Source organism: Petromyzon marinus, chromosome 62, assembly GCF_048934315.1.
Source record: "Petromyzon marinus isolate PM22_M1 ecotype Great Lakes invasive population chromosome 62, UKy_Petmar_22M1.pri1.0, whole genome shotgun sequence".
NCBI classification, from domain to species: Eukaryota; Metazoa; Chordata; class Hyperoartia; order Petromyzontiformes; family Petromyzontidae; genus Petromyzon; species Petromyzon marinus.
Window position 1 is genome coordinate 2,331,507 of NC_133728.1, and position 20,872 is coordinate 2,352,378.

Genomic DNA, 20,872 nt, shown 5'->3' on the forward strand with positions numbered 1-20,872 from the left:
GTTTTTGCGCGTGAAATGAATAAGATGGCGTCGGCTTCGTAGCAAGCTACCTAATTACACGATTTTTGTCCCTGGGTAGAAAGTGTTATTTTCTAATTGCTTATGCCTCAAAAGTATTGAAAATTGCTATTATTCCCCTCCCCACAAAGTTTGCTTTTGTAACCAGGACTTTTATGTGAAGGAGTGACACAAATGCACACGTTTTCTCATTCAAATTTCTAAATATCACTGTCCTGGTCACAAAAAGAAAGTTTGTGGGGAATAGCCATTTTCTGTACTTTTGAGGCATAAGCAATTAGGAAATAACATTACCCAGGACAAAAACATAATACATTTGTTACACAGTGTTGTTAATGGAGTGGATTATTCACTTTGCTTTTGTGTCCTGGTCACAAAAGCAAAGTTTGTGGGGAATGATAGCCATTTTCTGTACTTTTGAGTCATAAGTAATTAGAAAATAACTCTTACTACCCAGGAACACTTTTTGTTGTTGCTACAGTGTTTTATATATATACGAGTGTTAATAACTTATTTATTTTGATTAATCCAACTAGAATCAATCGATATAGCAGAGTTGGAAGATGATAATAGTGTTTTGGTGTTGAAAATCGAGGATGTTTTTGTAATAGTTGAAAACATTTGCCATCATTGCGTTGTGCTGTTCATTAGGACGGCACAAAATGGCTGACTTAGAGCTTGATTTTAACATTTAGCTAACGGGGTGAGCAGAATAGGTATTTTGCAGAGGTTTCGTTGCATAGGAAAGAATAATCGTGTTTATGTTTACCATCAGTAAAATATGACATATCTAATTTACACATTCATATAATTCGATGTAAAATTTGAATTTATTATACGAGTACGTATTTGTTCGTTTAAGTAGTATTATCAGGAACTAGGAAATTTAGAAGGTATTACAGATATTTTGGGTAGATGTTTGTACTTTAAATGTTATTCGATATGATAAGCGGCTGTATCATTATTGAGATTTGAGCAGACTTCATGCTGAGAGATTGAGCTGCGCTATGACACGGAGGGTCTTTATTATTTCTATAGCAGATATGCAGTTGTCCTTCTGTGAGCCCTTCACGTGTGAAGGAGGAAATTAATGTTTGCATATAAGTTACAATGGGTGTTCATTTTTGGTTGGGTTATTCATATGGTAATCAACGTACATTATGCAAGTACATTATGCATATGCATTATTCTTGTACCTCCTGTCGTTTGTGTGCAATACAGGTATTGTCTGCATACAAGTGTAGTGTTCGATTTCACTCGGACAACTTCTGTCTTTCTTCGAACACCGCTTTATTTACAACTCTCAGCATGTCCTCCACATTTCACAGAATCCTGGTCGCCACGGCTCGCTCGCCGTGCTTCACTCGACTCGCTCGCCACCTTTGTCTCTCCACTCCCCACGATTACTTCGCTTACTCCGCCGCTAACTTTTTCGTCTCCGCTCTCCGCTATCACCGTCACTATGCTCACTCCACTGCTAATTGCTTCGTCTCTGTTCACCGCTATCACCGTCACTATGCTCACTCCACTGTTAATTGCTTTGTCTCTGTTCACCGCTATCACCGTCACTATGCTCACTCCACTGTTAACTGCTTCGTCTCTGTTCACCGCTATCACCGTCACTATGCTCACTCCACTTCTAACTCCTTCGTCTCTAACTCCATCTCAGCAACTCAGCACACAGAGACTTAACACACAGCGTCTTCGCACACAGCGACTTTGCACTCAGCAACTCCAACCTCCAACTCTTCACTCCAGCTCCCCTAAGCTCTCCAACGTCAACCCATCTCCAAGTTCAACTCCTCAACTCAACTCCCTTCAACTCCACTCCCTTCAACTCAACTCCCCTCTGTTGACTCCGACTCCCGCTCTTATACCCGCTGTCATTACACCCCCAATTAATTAACCCGCGTCCCAACGGCGCTCCGCATGACCGTCGCACCTGTTTCTCGCCAGACTTCCAGACCCCTCTCCAACCCCGGCAACAGCACCAACCAATCGCAGCCGTCCACGGCTACCCCAGCTTAATTGCCCCAACATAACCTGCACTGTATTCGCCTTCACTACAGACTGACCCAAGATAACCCGTACTGTCTGTGTGATCATGTAATCACGCTGTTTGTGCTACGCACCTTCCTACTCCACTACATCACCCCCCCCCCCCCGTGATAAAAAAATCTAGCCGTCCCGGCTTCGACGACACTTCGACCTCTGGGTGGTGGAGTACCTCGGACATAACAATGAACAACAACATAACAACAACACCAATGCATCACGGAAACATATGTACAACAGCCGTACGAGGCGTAAAAGTCAATAGAAAGTTCTTCATCGGGAGCAAGTTCCAGCGGCCAGTCTTCAATGAGTTCGCGTGGCCGAGCCCACAGGGGAGGCGAGCACGTGCTCCACTCCCCCTTCAAGTCCACATCCAGCCAGCACAACCGGCGACTCCAAGGGCGGCAGGTGCAGGAATCCTGTGACGAGAGAAATCAACCCTCCTGAGGCATCACTCGATGAACACTCGCCTCGGCTCGTCGGACACAACAGTCACCTGGCCAGGGAAGTGGAGATGATCAATTCCGCCCGGCGGAAGGAACCAAATACACATTCTACAATCAGCCCAAAATCACACAAATACCCATGCATACACAAAATGTCAGCCGCATGCTTGGACGGCAATGCCGCAATCCCCGCGCACCCGCATATCTCCGCGGTTCTCCCCACACTCCCATCCCAGTATACTGCTCTGGGAATTATGACAGACAGCGAATTTCGCACCCTCCGATGCCTCTGCGCATTGCCGCCATTCATCGCACAAATCGGCCATAGCGGGGGAATTTTAAACCAGTGTTTCTCCAAGACTCGCGTTGCCGCAATCAGCTGCCCCAACCGAGTTTAGAAGACACATCGTTACCTCACTGCACAACATGCACCCTGACAACTGAGGGATACATCTCCAGCCCACTGTTTCAACGCACCTCGGAGTGTCTCGAACTCTGGGCCGCCAGGGCGAGCCTATAGCTCCATCGTATAGCTTCAGACGCACCACGGAGGGCCTCAACCTCTGGGCCATCTGGTCAAACCATCATTCATAGCATGATGGGACCACACACCCGTGTTAGACACTCAACACGTACTAGGCCATCCTGGTCAGGATCTGCGCCCCAAGAGATTTGACAGCTAGAACTGCCAAATCAATGGCAGCATGTCACCATCGCCAATGTCGAACAGGCACGCACAATTTGTGACGATCTCAAATACCCAACGGTCACCACAATACACTTCACATCCCGCATCAGTACTCATTATGTCAGATACTCGCATTGTAGCACACAGCTGTACCAACCGAGTTGAGAGCAAAACAACTATACACAATCCCACGAATCGCCGAATGAGGTAATACAGTACACGCAGCATATACAGTCCGATACAATCTATACCTTGGCAACAATAACGATCAAAGTTTCTCACAGTCTCACATAACCAATCGCAAGCAAAGCTCCATACAGTATACACAATAACAATCGCGCTTGACACACGAATTAATCATTAACATCCCCATCAGATAACACTCCCGATGCCGTAACCACACACACGAGCACAGACATTCCGTTCATCCTACATTCACACAGCCAGAACCTCGTTCAGCAGCCCAACGGTCAACAAAATCCCATATGCAAAAACAATAACCCGGCACACGCAAGATGGATGAGGTGTGTGTTTAGGGCCGGGTGCGTTGTGTCACGACTCGCCTGAGAGGCTGTGAGGAACTTGAACCACGGCATCCTCTTGCGACAGGATGCCACCAAGACGGCTGAACATCTTCCTCCACAGGCGTTGAGAATGGCGGGAACGGCGTTTCGGCGGGAACCGCGTCCCGACCGGCCGCCACGATGGCGATCGCACGCGCACGATGCGCACAATTTTCCCGCCCCAGCACCCACATTAGCGGCGGCGGCATTCTCTCTCCTCCAGCTTCGGTGCTCTTCCTCGCGCTGGCGGCGAAACAGCGGCGTGCTGTGCGTCCTGCTGCCCCGCGTGCAGCGCCATGGGAGGTGCGGCTCCGTCGTCGACGTTTCCCGGCGGCGCGAGAACGGCAGCGGGCTGGCTTAGCCCCGTCGGCAACGCTCGTTCCGCCCACCGGGGGAGCGGCACCCACTTGCCCCGATGCGGCAATCACGTTCACCTCGTTGTCGTCGGACGAGTCCGTCAGCACGTCCCTTCTCTTGACCGACGTCTTCCACATGTCGGTGTGGTTCGTAGACATTCTGACACCAAATGTAGTGTTCGATTTCACTCGGACAACTTCTGCCTTTCTTCGAACACCGCTTTATTTACAACTCTCAGCATGTCCTCCACATTCCACAGTATCCTGGTCGCCATGGCTCGCTCGCCGTGCTTCACTCGACTCGCTCGCCACCTTTGTCTCTCCACTCCACACGATTACTTCGCTTACTCCGCCGCTAACTTCTTCATACTCTTTGGTTCTATTCGGTAAAGTCATGTAGGTAAAAAATAAAACAACAAAAATCACGACGTTTCGGCCACAACACAAGTGGCCTTCATTAGGTGAAGGGACCGTACTGTCCAGAGGACAGCGTTGGAGTGAAGACAGCCAAGCCCAGGTCGCGTCCTTTAAGCTGATTTCTACATTCAACCACCTATCAAAGAAGAACACAGTTCCACATATAACAAAACTAGACGTCAACAAAATCGTCATTAATCAGAGTAGCACCCCAATTTCGGACAATCTGAAAACAGTACTGGCTAGGGGGCTAAATTTTGCTGTCACCCCAAAACACATACCAGTAGATGATATCATCTCTCAGGTCGATGTAGCCCTCAAAGGCGTAGGACACATCCAAGCAGATGTCGCGAGAGCTGAAATAGCCACTATTCTTAAGAATGCTAAGAAACCCATTAGCAACATCAGCAAAAATGAACGCTGTGAACTCGCGAATTTAAAAAAACAGAAGTGACATAGTCATCCTCTCAGCCGATAAGGGAATCGCTACTGATATTATAGATAAAGATTCATACAACAACAAAATCCAAAATCTGCTCAACGATGGAAGTTACTCAAAAATAGCCTAGCGATAAAAACCAACAAGATCATCACAAGTTCGACCTCCCTAATCGACCCAACTAAACGTCCCTCCCTAAAACCTTCTAATGCAAAACCCCCTAGATTCTATGGTCTTCCCAAGATTCATAAAGAAGGCACCCACTATGACCCATCATATCCACGATCAACTCCCCTACCTATAGACTGGCCCTTTTTCTGTCAGATACCTTGCTACCTTTCACTGACAACAAGCCCTCAGCAGTACTTAACTCAGCCCAATTGGTCTCTATGATTCAAAGACGTTGTACTGTCCCCTGACGATATCCTTGTCAGCTTCGATGTGGTCTCTTTGTTCACCAAGGTCCCAGTACCTGATACCATTGAAATAATTGAAAATTTGGTCCAACATGGACTAGACCCCGATACACCTGCACTGGTTAGGCACTGCCTCAACAATACCTACTTTTCTTGAAATGGCTCCTTCTACAAACAGAATGAGGATACCCCCATGGGATCCCCCTTGTCACCAGTGATAGCCAATATTTTCATGGAGAAATTTGAATCAGACGCCATCCAGACTTCCACTCTCAGACCTTCCCTCTGGAAGAGATATGTAGACGACACTTTCGTCATTTGGCCACATGGCCTCCCGGCTATGGACCTTTTCCTAGACCACATTAATTCCAGACACCCCGCTATCAAATTCACCATGGAAGTGGAGAAAGATGGCAAGCTGCCATTCTTGGATGTTCTGTTCGAGAGGAGACCTGATGGCTCATTGGGACATTCTGTCTACAGGAAACCCACCCACACAGATTCATACTTGAAACCTGATTCCCACCACCACCTGACGCTAAAGAATTATCTCATCAAAACGTTATACCACAGGGCTCATTGCATTTCGGACCAACACCACCTGACCAGTGAATTAAAACATGTACATCTGGCCCTCAAAAGGAATGGATACTCTGACCGTACCATCCGCCAAGCTGTTTCTCCCTCCATACAGAAACAACCACCTGATACTCCGATCAAAACCAACACACTTCCATATATAGCAGGCGTTACTAAAAAGATCTCCAAAATTCTAAACAAACACAAGATCCTGGTCCGGTTCAATACAGTACACAAAATCCGTGACCTGATCCCTTCTTGATTTAAAGCTTTCGTGACTGCAGTAATTCATATTCTTAGTTTTTTCGGTAAAGTCACGTTGAAGAGAAACAACAAAATAACAAAATATATATAAAGGATGTCATTCATGACTTACAGTACCCCGGGGTTTACAAATTTATTTGCACCTGTGGTGACTGCTATATCGGGGAGACGAAACGACATGTCTCTGACCGAATTCGCGAGCACAAATCAGATTTGAAACACGGCAGAACGAATTCTTCTGCCGTAGCTGATCACTGTTACAATGCTGTGGGTGATCACGATATAATTTTCTCCGATACCAAGGTCCTCTGCAAACCCACGGGTTTTTATCAGATATTTATCCACGAGGCAATTCAGATTTACAAACACAGACACAATTTCAACCGAGAAGATGGTTTAAAATTAAGCAATCATTGGAAAGATGTTCTAAATCATACCAAACATTAAACTAATTTTCAATGGTACAGTATATTTATTCAGGTAGTGTATCCCAAACTTTCACAGCAGCTTATTTCCCTTCACACCAACATTTGCAAACTCCCCCCCCCCGCCCCCCCCCCCATGCCGGTCCTCTACAGCATTTTATGCCAATTCCTTTGTCAAGGCGTTTTTTGTTTCCCAGCTTATTTCTCTTCACACCAACATTTTTAAACTCCCCCCCCCCATGCCGGTCCTCTACAGCATGTTATGCTAATTCCTTTGTCAAGGCGTTTGTTTCCTCTCACACAGCTTAAAGGATGCGACCTGGGCTTGGCTGTCTTCACTCCAATGCTGTCCTCTGGACAGTACGGTCCCTTCACCTGATGAAGGCCACTTGTGTTGTGGCTGAAACGTCGTGATTTTTGTTTTATTTTTTACCTACATGACGTTACCGAATAGAACCAAAGAGAATGGATCCTTACAGTCACGAAAGCTTCAAATCTAGAATTAACTTCTTCATCTCCGCTCTCCGCTATCACCGTCGCTATGCTCACTCCACTGCTAACTGCTTTGTCTCTGTTCACCGCTATCACCGTCACTATGCTCACTCCACTACTAATTGCTTTGTCTCTGTTCACCGCTATCACCGTCACTATGCTCACTCCACTGCTAACCGCTTCATCTCTGTTCACCGCTATCACCATCACTATGCTCACTCCACTGTTAACTGCTTTGTCTCTAACTCCGTCTCAGCAACTCCGCACACAGCGTCTTTGCACACAGCGACTTCGCACACAGCGTCTTCGCACACAGCGACTTCACACACAGCGTCTTCGCACACAGCGACTTCGCACACAGCGACTTTGCACTCAGCAAATCCAACCTCCAACTCTTCACTCCAGCTCCCCTAAGCTCTCCAACTTCAACCCATCTCCAAGCTCAACTCCTTCAACTCAACACCCTTCAACTCCACTCCCTTCAACTCAACTCCCCTCTGTTGACTCCGACTCCCGCTCTTATACCCGCTCTCATTACACCCCCAATTAATTAACCCGCGTCCCAACGGCGCTCCGCGTGACCGTCGAACCTGTTTCTCGCCAGACTTCCAGACGCTTCTCCAGCCCCGGCAACAGCACCAACCAATCGCAGCCGTCCACGGCTACCCCAGCTTAATTGCCTCAACATAACCTGCACTGTATTCGCCTTCATTACAGACTGACCCAAGATAACCCGTACTGTCTGTGTGATCATGTAATCATGCTGTTTGTGCTACACACCTTCCTACTCCACTACACAAGTATAGTGACGTAGAATTGGTCATTGGCAGCATAGTGCTTGTTGCTGGAAGGGGAGGGGATCTGCAGTTACAGCAGCCCTGACTGACAGCAGGTCATGTGATAGACCAGAGAGAGGGATGTAGGGGAAAGGTTACAGAAGGGGCACATGAGGGAAGCCCGGGAACACGCTAGTAGGTTCTAGAAAAGGGGCGTGGCCGGGGCAGATTGAGGCAACGCTGGGAGGATAAAAGGGGGCCCCGAGCAGGAGCTCGGGGCTGTCATTTGGAGTGTGATCCCGTCTTGCTGCTGGAGTCTTCGTTGCCATCTCTGTCTTCACCTTCTCGGCATCGTCAGTCAGGCAGTCTGCCAGCTGTCCTGACTGGGAGCTGTAGTTACTAAGTGTGAACTGTTAAGGCTGTTAATAAACAGAGTGCCTCCTACTCTTAGTGTCTCTGAGTCAGTCACTACACATGTAATCCCCATTGATGTATGGTGATCTGTATAGGCATGCATTTAAATTGCAGCATTTCTAGTTTAACATGTTTAATTTAGCTTCTCAGACCTCTCACCATCTGACAGTTTCTCATCTCGATGTATGAGCATCTTGATAAGAGCGGATTTCTGTGCAGAGTGATGGTGTGGTTCTGCATTCAGATAGGCATCATTGTGCATTTTCTTTCGGTAAAAGCTGTGTATTTTTTTTTGCCATTTTGACCGTGCCCGAGCAGAATATCCAGAAATCGGAGAGTTCTGTCAACTTACACTTCCATGGTGAACTAGATGGGCGGGTTTGCAAGTTGAGATGATTTAGAAATTCGTTAAATGTATATTTGCCGTGTCGTCAGACCACCAGTGTGTCATCCACATATCTAAACCAAGCAAAGAGTTTTAGTGTGCTTGAAGCTATTGCTTTTGCTTAAAAAAACTCCACGTATAAATTTGCAATCACAGGAGACAATGGAGAGCCCATTGCTGCTCCTTCCTTTTGTTTATAGAAATCATCTTTCCACAAGAAATAGGTGTTCGTAAGAAGGTGTTCAGCTAGTCGTGGGATATCTTTTGCAAAACCAGTGTTCGTTTCCAGAGTATCGAGTAATTTAATTTACTTGTTGCCCGGAACTCTGGTGAACAAAGAAGTCACATCAAAACGTACAAGATTTTCATTAAGGTTAAGCGTAATATCTTGAATTATATGTAAGAGATGCTCTGAGTTTTTAAAGCCCAAAAATGTGCATTGTATGTATAAAAGCTCTCAATGCATGATGCGAAACCACAGGTTCAAAAGAATTGAATGTGTGGCCATTTTGTCTCGAATACGTTTTTTGAGAGCCTGTGTACATGCAACACAGTGCTCCGTGTGTGTTTGTTTTGTTAAATCTATTTGCTTTTCTGGCCTGCCGTAATGCTTGTTATTGGTTCTCATGATTTAAAGACTTCACAACAAATAAAAAACAAACCCACTTCTTATTGCATTTCACAGTTGCGAGCTTTTTCTGCCCGTCTGTCTTTAAAATGTGGCTACTGTTTTAAAAACGGTGACATCAGTTTTTGGCCAGCAATTCGTTTCTTTGGTTATCAACGCATCTTTTGTAACAGTGGGGGCCCAGTGGGAAGTCAAAAAGGAAAGCAGCTGCTGATGTATCTGCGCTGATACCTGGTGTTGTGGCTGCCATGGGCGTAGTGGATGTAGTTGTTGTAGTAGCGGTGGTTGTAGCAGCGGTGGTTGTACCTGACCGGATGGTAATGATAACCACCGCCTCGCCCCAGCCCACAGAGTTATTGGCCCAGCAGGAGAAGGACCCAGAGTCTGACTCCACTAGCGTCCGCTCAAAGGACAGGGAGTTGCCGCTCACAACGGCCCCGTTGGGCAGGGAGCCGTCTTGCCTACGAGCAACCACACCGCACCACAGGGAGCGCGACACACGGTCAGCATCGTGTGATTACACTGCTGCAAAAACTGCGAAGAGAAATGTAATTAGATGTACAGTATGTATGTTAAACTTTTTTTGGACCATATTGGTAGCCAACCGTGGTAATCAGAGGTGCGGGGAAAGAAGAACAAACTAAACACAAGCAGTTCTAAAGAAATTAGTTTTCAATCTAGCAGTATGGCAAAACATGTTGCATAACAGCCACGGAATAGGGGGTGGAAGAACTACATCTAGTAACTGTTTGAGAAAGGGCTGTAACAATGGCAAATGCAGTCGCCTCGCGTTTTATGCGCGTTTATGTAACGCGATTGTGAAATAGCGGGTTTGACTAATTTACACTTATTTTAGTTTTTCGCGTACTATAATTGAAATGACGTGCTCTACCGCGTTGACTATGGTGTACGGAACATGTTTGCGAGCTCATCGTTAGTCAGGCAGCAAAGTTCAGTAGCAATGCTGCCTGAGGTGCAGCAGTATGACAACAATCACAAGGGTGGGAAGCGGCATCAGCATCTCATTCTCGTGTGCTATTTTGAAGATCTTGTCCACGTGAACTTTTCCTGGTGCACACATTCGAACACGCCATCATCTCCATTACCATCATCTTAATTACCATCATCATCCTGCCCTCTCTCTCTCCAGTAATCCCACCAATTTTCTCAACTCCTACCCTCCACAAGCCCCAGTTACGCCGCCACATTCAAACATCTCACTACGTGTACAAATATTTTTTTTACTTTTTTTATTTAAATAGGATGTCACTATCTGTAATACATGTATGGTAGTATTGCAAATATAATGTATGGTAACTAGTGAAATATGTGGATGTGAGAATGAGGTTTTATAGTCTGCTCTATCCTTAACTCCAACAGAGTTACACGCTATAAAACAAGAGGTAGCTGTATTGACAGTTTCTTGTGGTCCCTTACCTGCCCCAAAGGTAGTGCATGATGTTTGGGTTCGCGTCTGCTTCACAAGTCAACGAAGCTGCTTCCTTATCCACGTACCATTCGCCATCGTAGCCAGCGATGCTCACACTTGGTTTGTCTGCGAATGGGGGCACATGCACAAGTTCCTACATATTGCTCGAGTCGCATTCACGTGCAAACTTCAGTTATAAAAGTGGTGAAAAATCAATTGAGGGGTATTCAGGACAAAAACAAGAAACCAATTTTGATTAACTCTTATCAGAGGCAACTGTAGATTTCACAGAAACTTAGCCAGGGGGTTATCCACTGCTACAGGACGTTACATCATTACTCCAATGTATCCGCGTTTTTTTTCTTCAGAAAATACCTCACGTCTCAAAGATCTGGGGGCAGGGGGCAGTTACAGTGCAGCGCGCTAATCACAGTGTTACCCCCCAACATTATGATGGTCATTGTTACTCTTGCATGATGTATGTATGTATGTTGAACTTCTTTCTCACCAACCGTGCTAATCTGAGATGTGGAGGAAAAGTCAACAGACTAAACACAAACATCTATTCGAAAGAAATTCGTTTTAAATCTATAATAACAAAGTGGAATGTCTCGAATGGACTCAGGGCTGCCAATGGCTATGACCACCAATCTCAGCACATTTAAACAATCGCGACAACCAGACTTTCTGACTCATTGATTTATAATGCCCACCACTCACAGTGAATGTCGAGGGTGGTCGAGAGCTCCACTAGAGGTGGCTCCAGCGCCGGGTGCTCCACCCTGCAGGTGAGGGTCCGCCCCTGGATCTCTTTCATGGGCTCTATCCTGAACTCGCTCCTCACAGTCACTTTGCCGTCTGACTCCGTCTCTGTGGTCTCATTGGAGATGCCCTCATGGAGGCCACTCCAGGTGATGGAGGCTGCGGGTTGTCCTTCCCGAGCAACGCACGTGGCCACGGTCACCAGCCCCATGCCCTCGACCAACTGGGATGGGTTCAACTCCAAGGAGACATTCGGTGGAACTGGGGCACAGAGACACAGGGACACAGAGAGACGGAGACAGAGAGACAGAGACACAGAGATGGTTAAACAATAGTTAAGTGCTACTCTACTGTGTGGAGCAGAGGTCACTTAAAAAGATCTCAGAGGTAGCTCTGTGTTATGTGGACTGTTCTCTAAGAAGGTACACAATAACTGTGGGAGATACAAACTGATTCTTATAATTATATAATGGATCACCTTAGCGAGAGATGCCACGCACCAATGGTACAGAAAGCCTGACGGACAGATGGATTACTGAATCTATCTGTATGGAACTTCGAGCATTATCCCCTCGTATGTCTGGGTATTCCTCGGGTACTCCGGCTTTCTCCCACACAAATCCAAACTTTCACTTTGAGAATTGGCCAAAGATCCCTGCACAGAACCCTCCCTAAACAGACATCTAAGAATCAGAGACTTTTCTGGGTAAATAATGGAAATTGTTACTCTTGCACAATGTATGTCTGTAAATTTAACTTCTTTTGGAGGTACGGGGGAAGGACAACAATCTAAACACAAACGCAGTTCTAAAGAAATTAGTTTTCAATCTTTAGTAACAACGTGGAATATTTAGAATGGACTCATGGCTGCTTATGGTGATGACCACCAATCTATGCTCATTCAAACATCGCGACAACCTGACTTTCGGACTATTTATTTATCATGCCCACTACTCACAGTGGATGTCGAGGGTGGTAGAGAGATTTACTGGAAACTCGAATGCTGGGTGCTCCACCCTGCAGGTGAGCGTCCGCCCGTGGCTCTCGTACTTGGGCTCCATCTGGTAGCGGCTCTTCACGGTCACTGTGCCGTCGGGAACCACCTCTGTGGTCTCACTGGAGCTGCCCTGATGGAGGCCACTCCAGGTGATGGAGGCTGCGGGTTTTCCTTCCTGAGCGATGCACGTGGCCACGGTCACCAGCCCCATTCCGTCTATCAACTGGGATGGGTTCAACTCGAGGGAGACGTTCGGGGGAGCTGGGACACAGAGACACAGAAACACAGAGATGGTTAAATAGCAGTTAAGTGCTATGCCTCTACTGTGTGGAGCAGAGGTTACTTAAAGGGATATCAGAGGTAGCTCTGTTATCTGCTTCCGTGGGCCGTTCTCTAACAAGAAGGAACACACAACCCTTTCCCATTCCGATGTTATACGTGTAGGTCATAATGGAACAATTACATTCTGATTATGTATATGTACAGATTCGGAATAAAAACTAAATGAAAATAACTATTAGTTCTGAGGTTTCCACAAGGCAATGAGGGAGGGTGTGTGGCACAGTTTGGCACCATCTATCATACGGTTCTCTGCAGTGAGTACAATGCTTGAAAACAACGGGACTATGGCTTTGAAAGTCAAATGAACACTAACCCGCTTGCACGTTCCAAGATTCAGTGGTGAACGGGACCTCACCCTGCAACTTGCAGACGTCTCGGAATGGGAAAGGGTTAACTGTGGGAGATCCAAGCTGATTGTTCATCTCATGACACTTATCGCACAATTGAGATAACATTTGGGGGGGGGGGATGAAAATGGATGCAGGTTATGTTTGGTGTGGCTGATTCCTGGTAACATTTTATCCATCTAACATTTTATTTAACTGGGTGGAGTTGTGGTCAGTTATTATGACTCACAGTTGTAAGGTTGTGAGTTTAAATAGTGGTTAGTGGTGGACTCAAATTCATAATAATTTATGGCTTGAGATCATCCTCATCCTTATTTGCCGTTGTAAATCCACCCTCATGATCTCGTGACACAACAATCCGAGACTAATGGTGGAGTGGTAGCCATGGAAGGGAAAGTGTCCGAGACTCCTCCACCGTGGAGATGGAGCCGTTATCATCAGATCACGTGCCGGTGTGCCAAGGTGGGCTTGGTGTATAGGTACCACTTTTTTTTAGGTCATCATTGGTCTCCCTCTAGAGAGACTGGTTCCACAGCAGATAAATATGTTCACTGGTGTTTTCGGGTATCACGTAGAGGCGGATCTCCAAACTACCTAAGGTGGCGTTGCCATGGAGCGCAATCCGCGCTGTGCGAAAAGTGTTCCGGAATGGTAAGCCACGTTATGGCGGCAATGCGTCGTGTTAACACCACCACGCGTTATGCGAGGACTGCCCTGTACTGGTTTCTCGTGGTCGAGTGGGGGACGGGGAGGGACGATAGCCCACATCCCTTAGGTCCTACCACCAGTACCACCGTCATGCTCGTGTCAGCTGGGTGAGCCTCGGACTTTATAAAGGATTTGTTTAGAACAGCGTCATAATAACAAGGGAACTTTTCATCGGAGCTTTTCCTCCTGGGAGATACAAATACGCTTGTAGTAAACGGAGTAATTGTTTAAAAACGTGGAACTGCTACGTAGAGAGAGTATGGTTGAAAAACGAAACCCCCTCCCGTTCCCTCTGTCCCTGGTCTCCCCTTAGTATGTTAGTTATCTCCCCCCCTGCCTCCCTGCGTGGGGTCCCCACTAGGCTGGGGCTGCCGGCCCAAGACCCCCTCCCCCCTACGTACAGTCCCGTTGCGCTGAAGTGAAATTCTCGCGGATTTTATATCCCCTCCCCCCCTCCAATATTCGTCAGCGTATTGTACCGGGCTCACGTTTTGTCGCAATAAAAAAACCTGCCTCACCATTCACAGTGAGGCTGATTGTTGCTTGAGCTTCGTCATCAAAAGTGGCAAAGCTGCAGGTGAAGTCTCCCTCGTCCCCGAAACGGAGGTCTTCAATGCGGATGGATCCGTTCCTCAGTCCAGAGGTGTAGTTTGTGAAGTTGAGTCGCCCATAGAAGTCGGTGTTATTTAGAATTCTGTAACCGCTGGAAAGGGCAACGGCGATTCTCACTGAGGAGTCTCCGATTACCTTCCACCAGGTTATACTCCCAGGCGTCTCTGACCCCGTGTAGACACATCTCAGGGTGACCTCCTGCCCACGGTTCACATTCACAAACTGATCCACCTCCACTTGGGAGGTTCCCAAGGTCACCAGACCTGCAGGGATAGAACAGAGAAAGCAGAGTCTATTTGTAAAGGGTTGTGAAGTACACAGCAGTCTGTAATTGTTATCTAGAAACCCTATTAGAGACCGGTCCATCATACTGTTGTCTTCAGACCCACAATAAGTAATTGTATACATTTTGCTCTGAATAGTTGAAAAATAAAAATTGCATGTCATGAAATGCCCGTTTGGTAAAACCATCGTATATATTTTTGGTTTAAGAGTAGTATGTGAGTAAAACAAATAACAATTGTACTTCGTAATACTGGAAATTTGTAATATCTGATCATCTTTGCTTCACAGACACGACAACACTTATACCTTATTTCAAATTTCTTCATACTGCATTGTAATTTTAATAGTTACACTATAATATATATCATTGTTAGTATGACTAGAACGCTATATTGAGCTCCTATACCCCTATGAGCAGATAACACGTCATGCTCCTGACTCCATATGATCATGAAAGCCAAGCTGATTAGAGCCTGGATAAGTGGGTTAGAGCCTGGATGGGTTATCACGATCTCGCCATCGAGAACGTCGCAGTAGCGAGATGTTAACTACCTCGCCTGGTATACAGGAGATCGTGGGTTTGATCCCGACCCTGACGCCTGCTGTATATTTGGAGTTGGCATGTTCTCTCTCTCTCCCCCCGTGGTCGCATGGATTTTACCTCTGGGTCCTCCAGCATTTCCCTTCACATTTGGAGCAACATGCGTTTAGAGTATTTGTCTGCAATAAATGTCTACTTGATAAGCCATTTAATTTGGCTATCATTTTTGGCCAGGTCACTTCTAAATAAGACCTACACAGCTCAGTGCGCCTTACCTGGTAAAATAAAAAGTTTATAGTGTTAGCTTGCGTAACAATCTGTTTTGTAGGCAGTGGTTAGCAGAGGGCAGTGCTGCAAATCCATTGTTGCCCTGTATTTCCCCCACCTTTACCAACCCGTACTGACCAGAGTGGTGAAGTATGGTCAAATAACCATCACGACCCGCATGGCGTAGGAACAGCCTCATCCAGCAGTGGATCGAGAGACAGGATGTATGTGAACTCCTACACACATGGTAATGTTGTAAATTCTCCCAGAAAGAACATCGCATCACATGATTTGAGATGCACTTCTGTGGCCATCTGGAACGCTCTTCCTTCCAATATTAGAAAGCCACTGGAGCTATGCACTTTAAAATCCAAATGGAAAACTAATTTATTCATAACTGGTGTTTGTATTTAGTTTGTTGTCCTTCCCCCGCACCTCCAATTAGCACGGTTGGCTACGTACAGTGCGAAAGAAGTTCAACATAAATACAAGAAGTTCAGCATACAGGTCGCTTCTGAAAAGGAGCTCAGTGTGCCCTGGTACAGTCCAATTAAATTAGTTTCGTAGTTTCATTTAGTTTCTAGTGAGCCAGGGCATGTCGGCTCGACACCGATGGGTAGTGAGTTTCACATCACAACATTTCTGTGATCCACCAACCCTCGCCCCATCCACAGTGCTGGATTGCATGTGCATAGCCACCACCACCACCACCGCTTTGGGATGTTTGTTCAATGGCAACTAATGGGAGTTTTGGCTTCATGCGGAAGCAAAGAGATAACTTGGAAATGAGCCCCATCGCACATTACTAGTGGACGACACTTAAGAATATGTACACCTGGGTCATAAACAAACATCCTTTACAAACAGCGACTATCCACCTCGTAATCTACGGTGGGGAGGGGGGGATTGGACTTAGCACCCAGGGTGATCTCTGTGTGATCTAAATACAGCTGTATTCTCCTATAACGCGGTAGTAGTTGCGTTCCTGAAGAACACGCCGTTATGGAAAAATCGTGCTATAATATATAATATAGGGGGTAAAGCACAGTCCGCGATAACATGTGAGATGCGTACACAGGCTGAACAAAGACTGAGGCACGTGGGTAATATCTAGAAGCATCCAGCAGCATTGTGTGATGCTATGACCAGGGAGCCGTACGGCCACTTTTTCTACTCATGCGACGTAGTTCCATTCACTCAATTGGGTGATATCCAATTCGCATCTGCGTTATTAAAATGTGTTCCCGAATACATTAATCGCGTTAGATCCAATTCGCGTAATGAAAACAACACAGGTTATAAGAGAACGGACTGTACTTTGATTATAAAGCTTAATCACAGTCAGAAATTGGCACTCAATGAAATCTTAACGTAATCAGCTATGATAAATCCACTTCTGGATGAACGCCTCCCCAAGCCACCACAATCTGTCACGGTCCAGATATGGAACAATCCACCTTCAATAGATTAACCAGATACACACGTTATAACAGACACTACAATGGCGATGAAATGTGAACAACAGAATTTAGATTTCGATTTAAAGCTTTCGTGACTGCAATGATTCATCTTCTTTGGTTCTTTCGGTAAAGTCACGTAGAATGAGAATAAAATAATAAATTGATAAAATAAAATAACACAATAATATTCTCACGACGTTTCGGCCACAACACAAGCGGCCTTCATCAGGTGAAGGGAGCGAGACTGTCTGGTAGGACAGCGCTGGAGTGTCTCGCTCCCTTCACCTGATGAAGGCCGCTTGCGTTGTGGCCGAAACGTCGTGAGAATATTATTGTGTTATTTTATTTTATCAATTTATTATTTTATTCTCATTCTACGTGACTTTACCGAAAGAACCAAAGAAGATGAACAGAATTTAGCTTTTAAATAAAAACTCGGTAAAGAAGGTTACAAAGTTGGGGTCGGGATCTATTTTAAAACAGCTTAGTAATAATCATTTACATTTGTAAAGTGGTGCATTTAATCCATAAATCCCAATGCGCCACCACCGTGCATGGAAAGCAGGGAATAAACAAAACCTGCAGGGTAACAAGCCAGGACTCGGCGGTAGAGTACAGGCGAGTTGAAAGAGGTGAGATTTCAAGACAGACAAATATATTCAAATATATTTCACGACTCTGATTGTCTTACTAGCTAAAGCAAACCGTTCCAAAGTTCGGGAGCTGCACTGAAAAAAGCCCCATCACTCCAGTACAATAAGTTCACTTAAACACCGACATCTGTAGGAGGGCCTAAACTGTAGAGCCACGCGAAATGAAAATCCTATTGAGTCGTGAGTGTATCAAAGCAGGCTTACCGTAAAGCACCAATAGCCGAAACGGCCCTTTCATATTTCACACGGGCAGCACCAAGTTCTTGAATTTCCACTCATCCGGCCTGCCTGGAGGTGGACTGGTTTTCACGATGCGCACCACCCGAGCTCACTCGGACTCATGGCAGCGCCGTGGACTTGGGACTGTGTGATTAACCACGCGCCTCCTTAATTGATAAACCCTCGTCACTCATTAACCAGGGAGACACGGAAAACATCGTTCAAGAGATGCGCTGGGCTAGTGGGGGTGGTCAGAAACATATGGGCGGAACAGTAAAGCACACTTAGTGATTTGATTAATTGTCGCTACCAGGGTTGTGGCTTTTATTTGAGATTCAGCTGTCATTTGTCTCGTTGTTTTACGATCTCCAAATAAGGTTGAACGTGTTAAATTCCATATCTCTGTCCGTCTTTAATGGGAGAAAGGCATGATAATGCTTGTAAAGATGATCCATACTTAAGTATTAAGTTGTTTCCTTCAAATGTTTAGGAGTTTAACTTATAAACAACCGGCTAAGTTTATCAAAGGGTTTTCCTAAAACTGTCGTGCCACTTAGAGGTAGATCTTTAGTTTACCATGGACCCTATTTAAATATACACTTACAGATACACTTAATTAATTTCCTAAATCATCTCAACTCGCAAAACCCATCCATCCAGTTCACCATGGAAGTGGAGGTGAATAAAACTCTCCCATTCCTGGATATTCTGCTTGGGCATGACCAAAATGGTAAAATAACGCGCAAATCCTCTCATAAAGATGCTCATATATCGGGCTAAGAAAGTGTCAGATGGTGATAGTCTGAGGAGTGAGATTAAACATGTTAAAGAAATTCTGCAATTTAATGGTTGCAATGATGCAAAAATCAATAGGGCAGTGAATGCCAAAATGAAATCAAATAGCACAAGTGCTGAAATTGATCAAACAATATATATTTTTTTAAAATACTGTTCAATTTGGGAGTAACTAATAAACTCGCCATATTTGTGGGAAAAAATAAACATCCGATTGAGATTCAGCACGGTACATAAAAATACAAAACCTAATATCTGGTACTGAAGCTTACAACAGAAGGTGTGTACCGGATTAATTTATGCTGTGAAAAATCCTATGTTGGTCAGATGGGACGAATGATAAGAATGAGACTAAAAGAACACCAAAGAAATATTAAATATACTGCCAAACACAACTGTCGGCAGTTGCAGAACACTCATGCCAACTGGGGCACTCAATTAATTTTGATGTTGAGGTTTTATGCAAAACTAGTTTTATGGCCAAGACTAATTACGGAATTTACGGAAATTAAATGCAGCGTGATAGACGTAGCACTAGCGTTATATTCTAAAAATAGATCTTCGGTTGACGAATGACGACCGAAAGTCAATATCAGTTTCGGCCGAAACCGAAATCAGACCGAATGTTATAAAGTTGTCTTTCGGCCGAAACCAAAAAAATGCCGAAAGAGGCCATTTGCCAACTTTTGGCGCCGAAACCGAATTTCGGTCGGTCTCTACCCCACCCCTCTGTTCTTCGCACCTGATTGGTTCATAAGTTCCGACATAACATTTACCCCCTCCATTTAAGGTCGCAACACAATTCTTGCTGTCGCCTGATGGGCTGGTTATAATTACCGGTGAAACGTCATATTCGAATTGTAAATGTGGATTTCCTCTCCAACACAGGTGAGCTGAACTCATAACTTATTGGCACGTTTTGTTTACGTGACAAACTATATTAATCATGCTGTGTCGGGTGGTGGCAGGTTTAACGACATTCATATTTACGCGATCTAACTCAATCAAAAATAGATAGTATGGATCATGGTGCAGGGTTAATGTGGCCACGTGTGTCCCTCAGGAAGGACAACCCGCATCCTCTATCACCTGCAATGGCTTAATTAATGGCAGTTCAAATGAGACTACAGATTAGGTGGAGTTCGGTTGTCTAGTACTGCCACTCAGGCAGCGGTAGATTGCAGCAAAGAAAACACCGCTTAAGAATAGGTTTTAATTTTTCGTGCAATAAAATAGGTGTTAAGATGTTCAACCACTAAATAGATACCTTTTGCAAGGCATCAAGTTTACATTAATCACACGTACTTGTGGTAAAACATGCAAACAAACACGCTCTAATAATATACGCATTGTCCTTGAAACTGATTGGCCTACACAAGAGACAGCCTTATTTATGGCCTTGTCTCACCACCAGTGTCAGCAGACCAGAGAACATGAAAAGGCGAACAGTACGAAGGCAATTCAAGTGAAGAGGAGATTTTAGATGGTTAAGCAGGATCTTTATTTGCAAGGCAACTCACACCATACTCCCACTCATCATCGTAAACCAACCCCAAACCCTCCAAATGCTCTCCCTTATAGAGTTCGTCTTCCCCCCTTTTTTTTACACCCATTCCTTTCTTGGGCTTTTCGCCCTTGTTATAACCCTCCCAGGGTTTTCCCCCCTTGCCAATCCTTCTCTGGTATTCCCCACTGCTAACCCTTCTGGGGCCAATCCGATCAGACTTCCTCCACTCAATAATTGGATTGCGTGTCGAACACGGCAGCCCTCCCGTGACCCGTAACCCGTGGTTGTGTGATGTTTGTGTGTGAGGATGTCCCGAACATCCTCTACACAAGTATCAGAACACTTATAGCTCGAGTGATTAATGCAGACTTCATTCCTTGAAAAAGAGATATAAATTTGGTGTTTGAACATGTTAACACCTCCTGTTTTTTTTCCAGAAAGGGTAAAACCTATTCTTATTTTCATCATTTTGTATTCTGGCTAAAAAGGTCCCGTAGATAAATCACGGCTTCTCTACATTTTCAAGCTAAACGCTTGATGCATTGCGAAATGCACATTAATACTTTTGTTGTAGAAAACATTGAATG

At 45.3% G+C, this 20,872-nt stretch overlaps 1 protein-coding gene across 6 annotated transcripts in view; it reads right to left on the bottom strand.

Moving 5' to 3' along the window:
• The window catches only part of LOC142906250 (nectin-3-like), a 30,406-nt gene extending 11,684 nt beyond the window's left edge, over window positions 1-18,722 (bottom strand). For 2 of the 6 annotated variants that reach the window (XM_076053656.1, XM_076053655.1), the window contains exons 1-6: window positions 17,969-18,721; window positions 14,465-14,821; window positions 12,511-12,810; window positions 11,511-11,813; window positions 10,799-10,916; window positions 9,593-9,822 (exon numbers count right to left, since the gene is read on the bottom strand). In XM_076053656.1, the coding sequence (XP_075909771.1) occupies window positions 9,593-9,822; window positions 10,799-10,916; window positions 11,511-11,813; window positions 12,511-12,810; window positions 14,465-14,821; window positions 17,969-18,002 (1,342 nt within the window). In that variant the 5' untranslated portion in view covers window positions 18,003-18,721. Of the gene's footprint in view, window positions 1-1,284; window positions 4,680-9,592; window positions 9,823-10,798; window positions 10,917-11,510; window positions 11,814-12,510; window positions 12,811-14,464; window positions 14,822-17,968 lie in introns of those variants that run through there. The other 4 variants (XM_076053659.1, XM_076053660.1, XM_076053658.1 and 1 more) reach the window with 4 other exon arrangements.
• Window positions 18,723-20,872: the final 2,150 nt, after the last annotated feature.